The sequence below is a fragment of the Acartia tonsa genome, chromosome 5, assembly GCF_053477335.1.
Source record: "Acartia tonsa isolate MP-2025a chromosome 5, ASM5347733v1, whole genome shotgun sequence".
Classification (NCBI taxonomy): domain Eukaryota; kingdom Metazoa; phylum Arthropoda; class Copepoda; order Calanoida; family Acartiidae; genus Acartia; species Acartia tonsa.
In genome coordinates, this window is record NC_137264.1 from 32,822,888 (window position 1) to 32,840,539 (window position 17,652).

Consider the following 17,652-nt stretch of genomic DNA (forward strand, 5'->3'; position numbering starts at 1 on the left):
TAGGATATTTGGCGAATGGCTAGACCAACTGGACAAGAATTTTTTTTTTTAAAACCTTAATTACTAGATTTGATTTAGAAAGGTTAACAACTATGTAATTGGTACCAGAATGTCCTTACATCATCTGATTTTTAACTTTATAAACAAAGATTTTTATCTTCCATAATTTATCAATCTGATTTCTTGAACAAAAAAGTACAATTTTATAAGCAAGACATCTCTATACTCAAGTTATATAAATGTAATAAAAACATCTATATTTCGTTTATTAAGTTCTGAAACTGTAAAAATGTCAATGTTTGTTTGTCCTAACATTTTGGAGCTTCATCTTTATGGATGTTGTCATTCTTGTTAAATCTAGATTACTCAATAAGAAAAATACATGATGTCAGTTTGAATTAATGAATATTTAAAAATTAAAAAATTGAATGCATATAAAATTATCAATAACAACTTTCTGCATATCAAACAATAAAAATATCTATTTTTCTTTAAAATAATTATTTATAAATCTTCTAATTAATTGCAATAAATTCTGCATACAAATAATTGAGGTCTGTCTATTGGTACCCTTCCATAAGCATCCCATTGTTGTGAATACACCAAATATCTCCATCCGGGTTGGGAATAAACAAGTTTGTCTGAAATATACATAATTTTAAATTTGTTCAAATAAACAAAACTTTCTTTACAAAAATATTACATTAATAATATATTATACAACAATGATATAAATATGACTGCAATGTATCAGTGAGTGTTATACAGTTGGGGAGTTGAATCCATTTTTATAGAAGCAGAAATATAATCTAAGATTATGGTTTTGACCCTCTAAAAAACCTATTCTACCAGTCCACTTTCCCCTCTCTTGGTGATGATATCATCAACGACGATATGATTTTTTTGTAATCTGCTATTCCAATTTTGCCTCTCTTGGTGATGATATCATCAATACAGATACGATTTTTGAAATGTACCATTCCACTTTTAAGAGAGGCGAAACTGGAATGGTGGTTTATACTTTTAACATTGACATAATTGAAATCATAGATACTATTTTTAAATTATGTTAATCGTAGGAATGTATAAAATACTATTTATAATTGAAATTTTTTTATGTAAAATAAAAATAATAACTAGAATATACCATTACTATTATGTCGATTTAAATAAGGAAATCAATGTTTATGAATACGCTGATATGTAAACATAAATGTACCATTCAAGTTTTTCATGTATTGAAAGTGGAATAGTACATTTCAAAAATCGTATCTGCGTTGATGATATCATCACCAAGAGAGGGGAAAGTGGAATGGTAGATTACATTTTTTAAAGGGTCAAAACCGTAATCATAGATTATATTTCTGCTTCTATAAAAATAGTTTCAACTCCCCAACTTTTAAAGTTTGTTAACAAAAAGTTTTAATGAAAAAATATCCGTACTAGAATCTGCACCCCAGGTTAAAGCATGGTCCCAGGGACTTCCATCATTCCATTTCATCACTTCATGGTTTCTTAAATTAAAAACAATGCTAATTCTTGATCTGTTTAAATATTTTAAAGATATTTGATTTTTTATATATCCTATTATATAAAGTATTATGCGTTTTTTGTCTGTCCCGAAGGATCTCGCTAACCGCTGAACCGATATTGTTCTCCTTTACAGTGAAGCTTTTTATGGGTCCTGGGAAGGTTTTAAACTATTTTTAGAGAGGGTGTCTTCACCCCTCTTCCCCCCCCAAAAAATATTTTTTTTTACTCTTTTGAAACTCAAATTTAAAATGGGATGAATGAGGTCGACTTTTACTCCTCCTACCAGTGTCCCTAGAGGCTTCTAGGGGCGTAGCCGCTAGTATAATATATATATAAATTAAATAATAAAATTTACCCTTCTCCACCAAATGAGTAGTCCTGCCATGTCCTATAAAAGACTATATTTGGTTCAATAAAGTTTTTTAATTTATATGGCAGGTAAAATACATTAATTTTTAAAGAAGAATAAAAGTCAAAAATAAAAAAAAACTTACTTCACTTCATTCAGTAATGTTTCTCTAGAATAAAATAATGATATAGGTAATGCATGATATCATTAAAAAAATTTGTTTTAAGCATGTTTTATATTTAAAAAGTTTATTTTTTTCCTTTAGTACAATATCTTTTGGCCATTTTTAAAATCTCAAAACCCATTGTAAGGAATAAAATCTGTAAAAATTTAGAGCTGACCTAATCTTTTCTTCTTCCTCAGCAGAGTGTATAGAGGCCAGATGAGCTCCAAACCAATCCTTGCATTTTTGCTCTGCCTGAGCCCAACCAACCTTTTCAGTTGATATATCATCAGCAAAGTAAAATAATGAATCCTCAATCCTTTTCAACCTGAGAGAAGTAGATAACTATTTGATACATATCCTAAACATCATATTAAATACTTTCATGTAGTGATTTATTCAGACATACATAGTATACAGTTATGAAAAAGAGAAATGTTAAAGCTTTTTTAATTAGAATGGCATTTTGTACTCTTAATTTCATTTGGTGTAACTAATTTTCTTGACAGCACCTCTTGGCTGTAATAAGGGGGTTTAGACCCTGTCAAGGGTGTGTGGTCCTCTAGGAACAAGGGGTAAAACAACCCTCCTTAATTTTGCAACTTGATGGATACTCCCCCATTCTGCATGTCTCTTGTGGTACTAATTCATAAGTGCTTAAAAAAATATTCTTAATGATTTACCTTACAGTTTTAGTTCCATCTACAGTTTTGACTTGCTTAGGACAGAAACCATAGCAACCTTCACATGTTTGACATGTATCACATTCTATTATTTGATCACCAACCTAAATGTAAATTTAAATTTTATATTTGTGATTCTTGACCAAAAATAGTAAAAACAATCAAAAGAGTCAAATCAGAGAGATAAATCATCTAGAAATACATGACTTGTAAAGCAGCTTTTCTTCCAAACAGTTTTAACCTAAATTATCTTGTGTTCAATTAAGAATTGTATGCTCTTACCTGTGCATATTTGGTAGCTTCCCCTTCATTTCCATTCTTTGCTAAACCTTTCAAGTAATTGTGATACCAATACCAATATAATTGATTTGAAGGTTGCACTAGATGATTGGGAAACTGTGCATGATGACTGTGTGATGTTGATACAGACAGTGGATGATGTCTATTTTGCATCCATATAGAATTAAAACCTGATATTCTTCCTATAATTATCATGGTACAGATGAGATCATGATTGATAAAGTTGAAAGCTCTCCATGTTATTATCATATTCAACAATAATAAAAAAGTATCACTACTTAAAGTAACAAAGATGTTACAAACACTTCATGAAACTTTGATGTGATAACCCAAAAAAAGGTGTAGTATAAATCTCTTTGTGTATAACTTATGTTAAGAACTAAAAAAAACATACCTAAAGTAAAAGAGAATAGACAAACAATCTTCAGTATAATCTTGAAATTTAACCATTTTCGTATCATAATCCTGTAAATAGCCTGTAATTTATTATTAAACTCTTATATGACTCTTGTATGATGACTTTAAAACTCCTTCTAGATAATAAGCTTTGGCATCTAGTAGAATAACTTTCTATAAGCTATTGCCCAAAGTAAAAGAAGCCAAAAGTATGAATTTAGATCTTTGTCTCATTCTATATTCTTGTTTAATTCCTACTCTAAGCATTGGGGGAAAAATGAGCTTTTAAGCACTAGACTTAAAGAGTGGGATGTAATTGCCATGATTTTAGATTAGTAAACTAAAAATTTCACTTGAGTGTCAAAAAGACTAAACTTTTCTGTCACATAGCATTATCAGCGGCTACGCCCTTGAATTGGGGGCGAGGGAAGTGGATCCCCACTCCCTGCCATTTTTTAAAAGTAAAAATAATTTAAAGGGAGGGGAGAGAGGGTCATTTTTTCCAGGGGTGATTTCTCTTGGGAAGGTGGTGGTAACCTACCCAAAAATCGTTAACCTTCCCAGGACCTCTGTAAAGGAGAGCCATATCAGTTCAGAGGCTAGCGAGGTCCTTCAGTAGACATATACAGATTGACAGAAATAGATCCTGTTACTTTTACGTAAGAATGAATAAGAATAAAATTTTGTTTACAAAGTTACTTTATTAAAAGCTTGTAAATATGCAACTATATCAATGTTCTTACAGATATGTATTATGTAATCTGATCTTTCAAATTATAATCAAAATAAAATTATTTAAAATATCAAAGCATGTGATCGGACACATATATTTTAATAAGGATGAAGATGTAAGTGTATATGCTTTGTTAAAGGAGTCCTGCTAAAAATGCTCGAGTTTTAAAAACTGAAATTCAATCATTCATCCAAGAAGAAGACGAAGAAAGTAGCTCAAAAAATCAGCATGTGACGTCATAAAAATAAGGGATTATCCATCTCTTTTTTAGGGGTTTTCTAGTCCACACCTCCTCTCCTCATCCCTCATTTTTATGCCGTCAGAATTCGTCTTCTCCAAGAAGATTTTGTTAATTAAGTTCAAGGGTCTGCTGATGATTATAGCTTAGGGTTGGATTAGGCTTAGCAGTCCAGCTTTCTCGAATCCTGCTACTGCAACATAGGTATGGCTGCGAATTAAAGCGCGTGGATGAGGCTTATTGGGTGGCATCGCGCAGCCAACAGTAAGGCTTATTATACAGTTTAGTGAGCCGCGTGGCTGGTGGTTGAGGCAAATTCAGCGTCGCATCTGGATGACCCATCCAGGTTTGCTGGCATCCCGTGCCCGCCAGGATGGAGATATTCAAAAAATTTCAACTTTCAGTTATGTCTCATACCCACACTTAAAAAGTCAAGCAGTTTGGGCTCTTTATCTTTCACACACAGAAAATGAGATAGAAAAAACCGGATGGGGGGGCGTTTAATGCCCCCCCCCCCCCCCCCGACCGTTAAGGGTTAATAAAACTTGATGGAAATATGTAATATGTGAATTTATTTAATCCCTGAAAAATCCAGCCGTTTATCTTGAACAGGAATCGATAAAATTATAAAAACGTAAAAATCTAGGAATTGATCATGAACCTCAATTAACAGACAGACGGAAAAACCAATTTATAGATTAGATGAGCATATGTCATAGGATTTCTCACTAAAAATTTCTGCTGTCTATCTTAAATAGGAGCCGAGAAAATCACGTTTCCTCGTTACGGACTGACGGACGGACAGACAAAGTAAATTATAGAGTAGCTTCGCTACTAAAAATATAGTCGTAATATTTCTGTTTGACTAGCAATTTACAAATATATTTTCTTTTAAACAAGGATGACAACATCTATAAAAAACGAAGCACAAAAAAAAAAATAAAAGGAAAAACGGAATAGTTAGAGCAAATGTTCAGTTTTACTTGGACAAACCAACTAAACATGCCCACCCACTTGGTCCCTGCGCTCTTTATGGATGTTTTCATCCTTGTTTTTTTTGTAACCGTTCAGGTAAGGTATGACCTTTTCAAAACAACTTAGTCGTTTGTTTTAAAAGCAGCCGACTGCCAAACCCTGCATTAAGAAAAAAAAAGCATAAAAAATGTAATTTTATTTGATACTTAAAATCATTAATAACATGGAATGTAAATGAATGAAACAAATTTATTTCTATACAACTAAGTATCTAAATGTCACAGCTTTGAATCATTGTTACAGCTTAATAAATATTTTGGATCAAGTTAGATGGGCAAAGAAGGTTAATTTATCGTATTTAAAACGACAATGTATGTATTACTGTTTTAAAAACTAGAGGCTACGCCCCCTAGAAGCCTCTAGGGGTTCTTAAGGTAGGAGGGGGAAAAGTCGACCTCATCTCATTTTAAAAGTTGAACCCCCCCCCCCCCCTTAAAGATAGTTTAAAACCTTCCCAGAAATTCGTTTTAGCAACTTTCTCCAAAATTTTGACTATTTACAAAATATATACAATTTTTACGTACATTAAAACAAAAATTATTAATTTAAAACTAAATAAAAAAAACAATAAAGGTATTAAATATAAACATCGAAGTCAAAAGTTTAGTTTCATTTAATGATTGAGTTTTAAAGTTATTTGTGTGGATTTTATTGATCAGTATAGCCTCGAAACCGATGATTAGAACCAGTTTTGAACAATACTGAAACATCATATGTCATATCGTATTGTAGACAATTTTCCGCGGACAGTAAAATAAATAATCAAAGGATTAATTTTTATTTTACTATCTGCGGAAAATTGTCTATAATACGATGCTATTGTTAACCATTCTTTCAATATGAAAGTTTATGTTTTTTATTGTCTTTTGATGGCTAAATTAAACTAAATTATTAAATCGATTTTGTACAATAAAACAATATAAGAACAATTATATTCATAATCATTACATTAATATAAGTAAAGTAGCAGGTATTGTACATAAATCACATATTTAAAAAAAACTTTACAATAAAAATGGAAATCAAAGATAATTTTCTTCAGACAAATATACAGTTTTAGTTATAGAGTAGCTCTGCTCGTAATAACTGTATGAAACCTTTTTAACAGTATTTGTTTTTCAGTCTGGCTTTCTAACCGATTAATATCCGATGGATTAGAACCGGTATTGAGCCATAATTAGAAAAAATATTTTGTGTTATAGACAATTTTCTAGTAAATGAAATAAAAATCATAAAATCAATATTCTGTTGGCCCAGACCATCGTCCCCTTTGTGCTAACAAAACTAGAATTAATTTCTTACATTTTCATTTTCCTATTCGTAGAAAGCTGTCTTTAATACGATGGGATAAATAACTTATATCCTAAGCACAGAGACGGAGGAGACAATGAACTGTTAATTACATACAATTGTACCTAAAGTTTTGTAATGATGTTTTCTTATTTGTTGGCTTCATAATTTTCTTTTCAATCAATAATCTTAATCTACAGAAGATTTAATTTTGTTTATCATCATTGAGTATGTAATGAATTAATCGTTTAATACTTAAGCATCAAAAGCCAGATCATAATATATTTGTGGGTCATATCCATACAGCTCAAAATCAAGTTTATATTTGTTGTAGACTTTCTTCATTTCTGCCTGAGATAGCTGCCCATAATATTCCCGCTGTAAATCGCCGCTCTGGCCTGTTCCTGAACATTACACTTGGCTATTATTGGCGTTTATTAGAAGATTTTCATAGTGCCTATGAAAAATGACGTCATACAATACAAATGACCAATGATAGACAAATACCAATGCAGACTAAATTACCAATAACAGGCCAGTATACCTTTTAATTGACCAATGGGAGGAACGTATGACGTCATTTTTATAGGCACTATAAACAGCTTCGGTTTTTTACGTTAGACGCTTTCTGAGATAAGTGGTTTTTTTAAGGTGAGCGTTTTCTGAGATTATCCTTAAACTCCAGTATGGTTCAAAATTCGATTAATATCCGCTGGATAAAAACCGATTCTAAGCCATACTGAAAAATTCTTACATGAAATACTTTTGTTTGTCCATTAAGATCTCACTAGTTAATTGATTCTCCATTTCAGGGAAGCTTTAAGCCCTTGCAAGTTTTGTCTATTTTTTTCGAAATATAATATTTCCCCTAAAAGCTAGTGGCGTAGTTGCTAGTAATTATGTAAGTCTTTTTAGAAGCGAAGCTTTTCTATAATTAGGGTCGGTCCGTCCGTCTAAGACAGATAGTTTTTTTTCGTTAATTTAGGCAAGTTAAAATTGTCCTTTCGATTTCAAACTTTGTATGGTGATTCCTGTAGTAGTTAGGTAAGATTTAGAAAGCGTAGCAACTCTATAATCATTACCAGAATGTCCGTACGTTCATTTTAAACATGTTGATTTTTCTACTTATTTAAACAACAAATTTTTATGTGATCTAATTATTCGATTGATCTGTTTGTTGGTATATTGATTCCTGGGACAACAAAGTACAATATTATAAGCGAAGCAACTCTATAATCAAGTCATAAAATTGTAAGTATGTCCATAAACATTATCCGACACACAGAAAACTGTCCCGAATTCGTATTAATTTTGAGGAACAAGACTCCAGTGACGTCATATTTTTCTTTCCCGAAAAAGGGAAGAGGGGAAGAAAATCTCTTCAAAAGAGATGGGGAAAACCCCCTTTTCTCCCATCTCTTTTTTCTTCCCCCCTTCCCTTTTTTTCTTTTCCCCTTCCCTTTTTCGGGAAAGAAAAATATGACGTAACTGGAGTCTTGTTCCTCAAAATTAATACAAATTCGGGACAGTTTTCTGTGTGTCACATTATCCTGTATCAAGCAGTTTTTCAACAAATTTACTTAAAATTTTGCTTCGACTCTTCATTTATATTCTGATTATTCAGTTCTGACACTATACAAGTGTTAATGTCCGTTTGTCCTACCGTTTCAGTGCTTCGCTTTTATGGATGTTTTCATCCTTGTTTCTTCTAAAACTTTAAAATTTTGAATATTTTGGACTATTTGACCAATTGTTGAGCTGATATGTCAAATTTACCATATTCAGAGGGTGGGGGGGAGGAGTGAAAGTAAGATTTCGTGGTGCCGGGAAACAGAAAAAAATTGAAATGGAGGACAGGAAATGAATTGTATACCTGTATGATGCTTCCATTCCACCTGTAGTTCATCATCCAGACCTCCTTCCTCCAGGATAAACTGGGTGTCCACTGCAAAGCTTTCCATCTTTGCTATCACGTTGTACCTGTTTTTCATAGATTTCTCATAATTAGGATTTTTGTAGATGTTAATCATCCCATCAAATCAAATTAATTGTGATAAATGATACATATACTAGAGGCTGCGCCCATAGCATCTAGGCGATGTCGGGGAAATAGCTTAAAGCCACTTAAAGAAATGTATAAAGCTTCACTAAAGATTTAAATTCATTCTGACCAGCAATTTTCAAGATCTTTTGTTTTCAGACAAAAAAGCCTTGCTACGTACTTTATATTGAACATAATGTGTTTGAAGAGGAGGTTCCGTGATTTTTCACTCGTAACGAAAGTATCAGAACGACGTTATCTTATTCCTTGCTCCAAAAACTTTGGGTACATTTATTGATAGATTTATTATTACAAGAACCAGATTATCATTTACTATTGTCAGTGGCGTGCGAACCGAAGGGGGCATTTGGGGCAATCGCCCCCCCCTAGCGACCAAAACGCCCCCCCCTGCCCCCCCCCTAGCCACCGCCCCCCCTTCCCCCTCCCTAAATGTTGAAAAATGCCCCATTTTGCCCCCCCTGGTCAATAAAAATGCCCCTTTTTGCCCCCTACCCTACAAAAAGCAAAACTATCCCAGTTTCCAAAAAAAAGATCAAGAAATACTCAAAAAAAAATTTTTTGGCGCTTCGCGCCAAACAGACAGTTACTATTCATTTAACATTACCAAATTTGTTAATTAGTGTAGAAATTAGGTTATAATCTTTTTTCACTGAACATAACAAACCAGGTAAGAGGAAGTATTTATTTTGTATGGTATAAACTTTTTACCAAAGAAATTTTGTACATCCCCAATGATGATACACAAAATTACCCCTTATATAGATTACAATTAGTATTTCGAGCATCCAGTATGTAATTTACTTTGACTGTCATCACACAACACACAGGAAAAAGGATTTGTGTCTAAAATAAATATTTATTTCAACAGATGCTCTTTAAATCTACTTGTCTGTATTCTTATTAATGATTTTTTGTGCTTTGCTACTTAAAGATGTTGTCATCATAGACGTCCAAGGGGGGGGGGTAATGGGGCGATTACCCCCCCCCCCCAAACGATTTTGGGGGTGCCGTAGGCACCCCCAAATTTTTTTCTTTCATTTTACCCTCCCCATTTAAAATTTACCCCTACCCTGGGAGTGCTGTAGGCACCCCCAACCATTTAGGAGGGGGTATTTACCCCCCCAAGCAAATTTAACCCCCGGGGTAAAAATTTTTTTTGGGGGGGGGGGTTAACAAAATTTGCGGCGCGTTCTGCGCGCCATTTTACCCCCCCCCCCCAAAAAACGAATTACCACCCCCTTAAAAATTTTCTACCTCCCCCCCAAAAAAAGCTTGTCATCCTTGTTGTCATACAATAAAGAAACATTTATAATCAGTTTTACATATTAGGTTAATTTTTGGTAAATTATCTCCAAAATGAGTGTTTTATCTCCCCCCCCCCAAATTTTTTTTTATGGGGTTATTCATCCTTCCTTCTGAGATTTTATAACATCCCCTTCCACCCATAAAAATGTTTTGTGGTGGGGGGGGGGGGGGAAGGTTAAATTATCTTCTGTACTTTTTTTTCGAAGATGCTTTTTAGCTCCCTTCCCTTCGGTCATTGCAGGGTGGGGAGAGGGGATGGGGGAGAAGGGATGGTGAAGAAGTGATGGGGAAGAAGAGATGGGGGTGGGAAAGAGAGGGGGATATAAATGGGAAATAGGGATGGGGGAAGGGTTGGGGAAGAAGGGATAAGGACTAGAAGGCCCATAATCAAATAATCCCACCCCTTAAAACGCCCTTTTTTAAAATTAGTATATATAATCAAAATGCCCCCCCCTAGAGCAAAGTGCCCCCCCGGGGCACTTTGATTTAGGGGGGGGCAAAATTTTATAAAATCTTCAAAATGCCCCCCCCTAGACAAAGTGCTTCGCACGCCACTGACTATTGTTAAGTGAAACTTGTAGCTGGATAAAATAACGAATTCCCCAACTCCTTTCCCTCCTACTGTCTAAAGTAAATTACCAATTGACGACATTTTTCCCCCTGCCATGATATCCACGTTTGTTATATATATATTTGTATACACATTTCTAATCCATTGTCTTGTCTCTTGAGATCCCTGGATACTTACTTGATATTGCAAGGAGTATCCCTTGAGATCCCTGGGTACTTACTTGATATTGCAAGGAGTATCCCTTGAGATCCCTGGGTACTTACTTGATATTGCAAGGAGTATCCCTTGAGATCCCTGGGTACTTACCTGATATTGCAAGGAGTATCCCTTGAGATCCCTGGGTACTTACTTGATATTGCAAGGAGTATCCCTTGAGATCCCTGGGTACTTACTTGATATTGCAAGGAGAGCAAAGAGTCCATATTGGGATCCAGTGCTTGTCAAACTGAAATGTTTGTTAATAATTATTTTTTCTGTCGTATTATAACTAACGGTTACGTCCGGATATGCCTCTAGGGGCACTTGAGGGAAGTCTTCACCCCCCTCCCCATTTCTAATTTAGTTTTAAAGTAAAAAGGAAAAAAATGTTGGAGGGGGGTCATTAGTTTCTAGGGGTGATTTCTAAATAACCTTCCAAGGACCTATGAGAAGCTACATTGAAGAGAAGAAGCGGTTAGCTAAATCCTTCGGTACAACGAGACAGACAAATAGACTCTTAGACATTCTGTTACTTTTATATTAAAGATTAAAAAATTATATATAAAAACAGCCAAAAGTATTAATATATTGTTTTATGGACTCTTTTCTGTGAATATTGGGATCCGAATATTGAAATTAAAAATTTTAGACTTAATTTCAACAGTCATGACAACATCCCTGGTATGTTGGGAGGCTAAACAAAATTTGAAGATGATTAAAGCCCCTCAACAGATTTAGATGTCATACGATAAAATAACCAATGAGAGGCCAGCATATATTTTACCTTTGGTCAATTACAGTGTATACTGGCCTCTCATTTGCTATTCTATCGTATGACGTCAAAATCTGTGGAGGGACTTGAATCATTTTCCAAAATTTTAATCAAAAAAGGCAAAGTCGTGACGAAAAAGGGAAAATTATGAAATCTTTTTATATAAGATATGTACAGGTCTTTTTGTAGCATGACCGACAGATTGAAAACTAATTAAATTATGTGTAATGGATGCTCATCTTCACAAAAATTTCAGCTTTATTTTTTAATAATATTTTTTATCCATTTCTTACAGACAGACAGACGGAAATATATTTCAAATTCTGGAGTAGCTTTGCTACTAAATTTTTTTGACTAATTTTACCTTTGAAATGGGAGTATCAATAACATAAGCAATAAACTCTCTCCAACTTTTTTCTTATTTCATTTCTTGCGACAGGCAGACGGAAATATATTTCAAATTCTAGAGTAGCTTTGCTACTAAATTTTTTTGACTAATTTTACCTTTGAAATGGGAGTATCAATAACATAAGCAATAAACTCTCTCCAACTTGGTTCCTTTTTTTCTATCTCATCAGTGGGGTCTCTAAAACATCAGCAAAAGATCAAAATAATCCTATAAAAGTTATTTATCACATTATATTATAGACAGCTTTCCGCGGATATTAGAATATTAAGATCAAAACTGTTATTGATTTTATGATTTTTATTTTAATATTTCTGGAAAAATGTCTGAAATACGTTGTTAGACATGATTTTCTAATCTAGCGGATATCAATTGGTTTCTTGGAAAATTTACAGAATTTTGTCGAATATTTGTTTATTTAGGTAATTAAACATAATATTTTCAAAAATATTTTTTTTATGTATCAAAGTCAAACCAATAACTAGATATTATCAAAAAATAGCAAACATAACCTCCTCTCTTCCTCTAATTTTAAAATAAATTAAAAATAATTTTTCGTTTTGTTTGTTTATTACTTTAAGTAAGTTCAGGTTATATCAGCCTGCTATGGTTAGGACACTGGAGGATTACACCTAAGAAAAAAAACCACCCATTTTCAATACATTTAAAAATAGGATGGTGGGGTATCACTACTCAATATGAAATTTGAGGGAAAGCAGCAGTATGCATAATTTCTATAGGGAGATTATAATATTGACTATACCTGTATTTTTTAGCAATATATTTTCCAAAATGTTCATAGTAATATCCATCTCTGTATTCTTTATCTCGAGAGTAATCTTCCAATTTATCTCTAAAATAATTTTAAAAATTACATTTTTATTTTGTACATTAGTTATGTTACATGGACGGACATTAACCGTTATCCTCCTTCTAGTAGTAGCGAAGCTTCTTTTTTACTCACTATGTCCGTACGTCCGCCTGTCTGTGTGGCTTAGGGGAAACGTGATTTTCTTTCTTTGCGGCTACTTAAAATACAAAGCTGAAATTTTGGTATAGATGGCTATGACTACTTTGAGTGAACTTGAAGTGGGGCGACCCTCCAATTTTAATAATGGCGGGGTCATATATTCTATGTGCTATTTCTCTTGTGAGGATCGTGTACATAACCTAGGGAATCTTCACTGTAAAGGAGATCCATATCTACTTAGTGGTTACTAATGCTACTAAATTATATAAGGATTTCATACCTGTAAGCTGACAATATTCTTTCAAACGGATGTCTAACAACCATGAATTTAAAGGTTCCGCGAAAGACTGATTTGTTCTTCGGCTTCGGATAGTAATCCCTAAAAATTAGAATGAATAAGAATTCCAGGGATCTTTTAGGGATAATGAGAAAATGGATATAAACTAATATACATCCCTTATATTGATAAACAAAATTACCCCTTCTGTAGATTTAGATTATTGGTTAAAAGATTTGGACACTGCTAGTTGGGAAAAACCAATCAAAATACAATGAAAGAAAACCCAAAATCCTAGGCTAGAAAAGTTAATTTTTATAGATTTGGCCCATTTTTTGTATTTAGGGTACCTGAGAATCTTATGAATTTTTGTAGAATTGTTGGTTTCGGTGCCAGCCAGCTTTAGCAGGTTATAGGTCCAGGTGGATGAACCAGCTTTGGGAACCTGAACATTGGGGGAAACAATATATTATTGTACAGAAGTAGCGCAGCAAGAAGGATTTATTCTTATATAAAAGTAGTTTGATGTCTGTCTGTTTCTTAGGATCTTGGTAACCCCTGAACCTATATAGTTCTTCTGTACAATAAAGTTTTATAATATAGTTCCAGAGAACTACTTTTTTTTTGGGGGGGGGGGGGTCATAACCTCCACCCTCCTAAGAGAAATCTATGGAATCCCATCTTAATATAATGTTTTAAGATCTATTTTAATTGGACACAAAAAGTTTTCAGATTAGCTATTCTACAGAAAAGCGTATTGCATAACAAAGAAAACATGCATTTCATACATACAGACAGACATAAGGACATAGTAAGGAAAGCTTAAATATAATATTATAAATATCTTTAAACTTACCCCACACCAAACGAAATTCTGTTCCTTTGCATGGTAAATGTAAGGAAAATTCGGTGTCTAAAAATAATATAATAGTAAATACAGTATTTAAAGAAATATGATATTCATTTTGCATTGTTGGTTAAATTAATTTATATAAAATTAGAACTCATCAACAGAATAACATTTTAGGTGATTTAGATGTTATTAGAAACAATAACTAAATATTAATAAGATATGTAAAGGTGCTTTCGTTCATAGAGCATAACGACCACAGAATCCCTCCCGTCCCCTCCTTGAATTTAAATTTAAAATAAGGGAGGGGGAGGGAGTTTTTTTTTGGGGTAGGAAAACAACCAATAAGACTTGTATATGAGGCCATAAGGACGATAAACCATTTTTAATAAATTAAGTTTGTTGTGGCTTAATTCTTTAAAAGTTTCAAAAGAAAGAACATTTAGATAGGGATAATTAAATAAAAATATATACCTTTAACTTTGCTAGCTCATTTGGAGTCAAATCTAATGATTGAGATATTTGTTTCAGCTCTTTTTTAGATTTGTCAATCACATAGTCTTCACACACTTTCTTGATCTAAACAAGGATCACAACATACACAACAGTGAAGCTTAAAAAACAGTCAGAAGACAAACGAACATATATTAAATCTGTCTCAATACAGGATTTTTAAAACGGACATACATACAATTTAGGATTTGATGATAGAGTTGCTTCGCTTAAAGTGCTCAATTGTCATTGAATTATTCCAAAAATAACATAAATGTATCCTATATGAATTAAGATTAAATGATAAAGGGGGTAGGGGTTCAATAATTCACGTCCTCACTCCGTGGACACAGTGACGACTTTCAATTGGGTCTTTGAATATTGGCAAATAGCGTCGCAATTATTAACACAGCCAAGTCGCTACAAAAAGCAGAAAGCAATTTGATAGCAGACAAAAAAGGGCCTCTACACTGGATCCAGGTAGTTTTCTTGATTATTATCTAGACGTCTACATTTGTTATATAAAACACTAGCGGCTTCGCCCCTAGCCTCTAGGGGCTTTGCCCCAAGAGGTTTGATCAAACCAATTTTTCGTATTTTAGATTTTAAAAAAATTTTTTTGGGGGGGGATATTTTTTATTTTTTGGGGGGTTGGGGGTGTCCTACCCCCCAAGAAAATAGTAATATACCTTCCCGGGACTTATGAGAAGCTACCCTATAAAGGAGAACCCGATCGGTTCAACGGTTAGCGAGATCCTTTGCTACAAACAGACAAACAAACAGACAGACATCGTTCTACTTTGTATTATATAAAACATTGTAACAAAAGAATAAAAAAATTAACAAATTTTAAATAGACCAACGGGCTTTCTTTTAATAATAAATGAGTTGCCATACTTTTAACTATTACAGGAAACATATCAATAGGAAAATTCTAACATGACTGAATTAACAAGTAAAGCAGTGACTGTCGTACAGTATAACGGACAAATTATATTATACTTACATGTAATTTTCTATCATTTTGTTGATCTCTGATTGTATGAATATTATTTCTAACATATTCTGTAAGCTCGGCTCGGTACTTCTCTGAAAACAGTAAAGTGTTAGGGCAAGTTTCTTCAAAGTGCCTTGTTGATCAATGAACAGTACCCCTCCCCCTTTGTTTATACTAAAGGTCAGATGAAGTGCAGGACCCCACGCAGGGGTTAGGAATAGAAAGAAAGCTACCCCTTTCCTAATTTTTATTTTTCAAAATAATGGGGGGAAATCAGTGCTCAATAACCTCTATAAGTAAAAGTACCAATTTTATAAATCTGTAGACAAGTACGTCCAAGCTTTTTTATATAGGCTGGGGTGGGGGGGAGAGGTAAAAATTAAAAAGCTTTGAATGTACGTGCGGACTTTCCGGTTAACGATTATGGAGTCGCTACGCTTTCTTATTCTTACCTTGCTGTTGAAGGAATTATCATGCAAAGCTTGAAATCAATAGGGCAATTCTAACATGTATAGATTAACGAAAAGAGCTAACCATTGTGAACGGACGGACGCACTAACCCTAATTACAGAAAAGTTTCTCTTTTAAAAGGTTTACAAATCATGTAGTCATTTTAAATAAACGTTCTTTTTCCTCAAACTTATTGCCCACAGACTTCAAAACTAATTCATCATAAAGTTTATTATAAACAGCCCCTGAGCAAGATTTCTTTAGGGGCTAGATTTTGTAAGCGATGCTTCTCCATAATTAGGGTTGGTCCGACCAGAATGGTTAACTTTTTTAGGCATGTTAGAATTGTTCTATCGATTTCAAACTGCACATGATGATTCATTTAATAGTTAGGTACGATTTAGAAATCACAACAACTCTATAATCGTTACCAGAATGTCCGTACGTTCATTTTAAACATGTTAATTTTTAACTTATTTGACAACAAATTTTTATGTGATATAATTATCCCATTGATCTGATTTTTGGAATACTGATTCCTAGGAGAACAAAATAAAATGGTTAAATTAATCGGTTTAGAAAAGAACAGAATTTATTAACTAATGCATTACAGTTAAGTTTCGAAGCCATAATGGAAAGGAAAATGTATTACCTATATTTTCTGGATCCACTGATAGGTCGGAGTTAAAACTAAAATAAAAATAAAATATTTTTAAAATCAACGGATTTTATGTATGCGTTAGAACAATGGATGATAAATTGATGTACAAGTAACAAGTACATCCTAAATGATTACAAACAATATTATCCATTCTTAATATCAAGTTATTGGTTAGAATGTTGAACCAACGAATAAACCTGTAAAATATTTGGTTATCAGTATATTTTTGTCTGTAGCTTAAGATTTTGATATCTACTATATATGAAAGGGCATCAAGGTGCTTTTAGATTTCCCATTATTTTTTAAATAAAACAAAATTATTGGGATGTTAGTTTTTTTCCTATGCCTAACTCCTAGGTGAAATTTTACAGTACCCTTCCGTCCTGAGTATAATTGATAATTCGTGGTAACAAAGCTTTTAGAACACGCTTTGCGAGTGAAAATCTAATTTCCATTCTAAATACGAGACCGTTTAATATCCGGTGGATTAGAACCAGTTCTTATTCATACTGAAAATCATGTAAAGCATCGTACTCTATCCATTTTTCTACGAATATGTACAATCATAAGATTAAAACCAGTTTTTTAGCCCGAGTCGCCCTCGGGGCTGACAAAACTATTTTTAATCTTACAATTTTTATTTTAATATCCGTGGAAAACTGTCTATAATACGATTCGCTAAATAACTCTTACCTGACTAGACAAACTAGATAAACTAGAAATAATAGTGAATACGTTTTTATAAAATTCTTTATATGTAAACACTTTTTAAATATCTCCATGATGGGGCTGTGTGCAAAGCTTCTCTACAATTCTAGGTCCTCCTATGCACAATTCTTCACTTGAGACTAGCACACCGTTAAGTTCTAGATCAGGTTTTGGGATATTTTTCATTCTCACTACATCATATCATATCATTTT

General features: G+C 33.3%; 2 protein-coding genes across 2 annotated transcripts; both read right to left on the reverse strand.

The window, feature by feature from the left end:
* Positions 1-388: 388 nt before the first annotated feature.
* LOC145320318 (uncharacterized) lies at positions 389-4,146 on the reverse strand. Its single transcript, XM_080162728.1, has 8 exons — positions 3,423-4,146; positions 3,011-3,210; positions 2,729-2,832; positions 2,224-2,373; positions 2,028-2,051; positions 1,889-1,921; positions 1,444-1,514; positions 389-641 (listed from the first exon to the last, which is right to left on the reverse strand). The coding sequence occupies exons 1-8, from the start codon at positions 3,487-3,489 to the stop codon at positions 520-522; spliced, it is 771 nt and encodes a 256-aa protein (XP_080018854.1). The 5' UTR covers positions 3,490-4,146; the 3' UTR covers positions 389-519.
* Positions 4,147-5,551: 1,405 nt separating this feature from the next.
* Positions 5,552-17,652, reverse strand: LOC145319324 (carbohydrate sulfotransferase 11-like). The gene is made up of 12 exons (XM_080161403.1): positions 17,425-17,652; positions 16,723-16,760; positions 15,630-15,712; positions 14,606-14,710; positions 14,138-14,194; positions 13,632-13,726; positions 13,285-13,383; positions 12,798-12,887; positions 12,133-12,214; positions 11,051-11,103; positions 8,594-8,700; positions 5,552-7,124 (listed from the first exon to the last, which is right to left on the reverse strand). The coding sequence occupies exons 1-12, from the start codon at positions 17,511-17,513 to the stop codon at positions 6,976-6,978; spliced, it is 1,047 nt and encodes a 348-aa protein (XP_080017529.1). The 5' UTR covers positions 17,514-17,652; the 3' UTR covers positions 5,552-6,975.

Coding starts and splice junctions, on each gene's coding strand:
- LOC145320318 (XM_080162728.1), bottom strand. CDS start 3,489: ATGATACGAAAATGGTTAAATTTCAAGATTATACTGAAGATTGTTTGT. Junction 3,211..3,422: donor TCTATTCTCTTTTACTTTAG/GTATGTTTTTTT, acceptor TGATAATTATAG/GAAGAATATCAGGTTTTAAT. Junction 2,052..2,223: donor GAGGAAGAAGAAAAGATTAG/GTCAGCTCTAAA, acceptor ATTTTATTCTAG/AGAAACATTACTGAATGAAG.
- LOC145319324 (XM_080161403.1), bottom strand. CDS start 17,513: ATGGAGATATTTAAAAAGTGTTTACATATAAAGAATTTTATAAAAACG. Junction 16,761..17,424: donor TATCTAGTTTGTCTAGTCAG/GTAAGAGTTATT, acceptor TTTTTATTTTAG/TTTTAACTCCGACCTATCAG. Junction 15,713..16,722: donor AGTGGATCCAGAAAATATAG/GTAATACATTTT, acceptor TACTGTTTTCAG/AGAAGTACCGAGCCGAGCTT.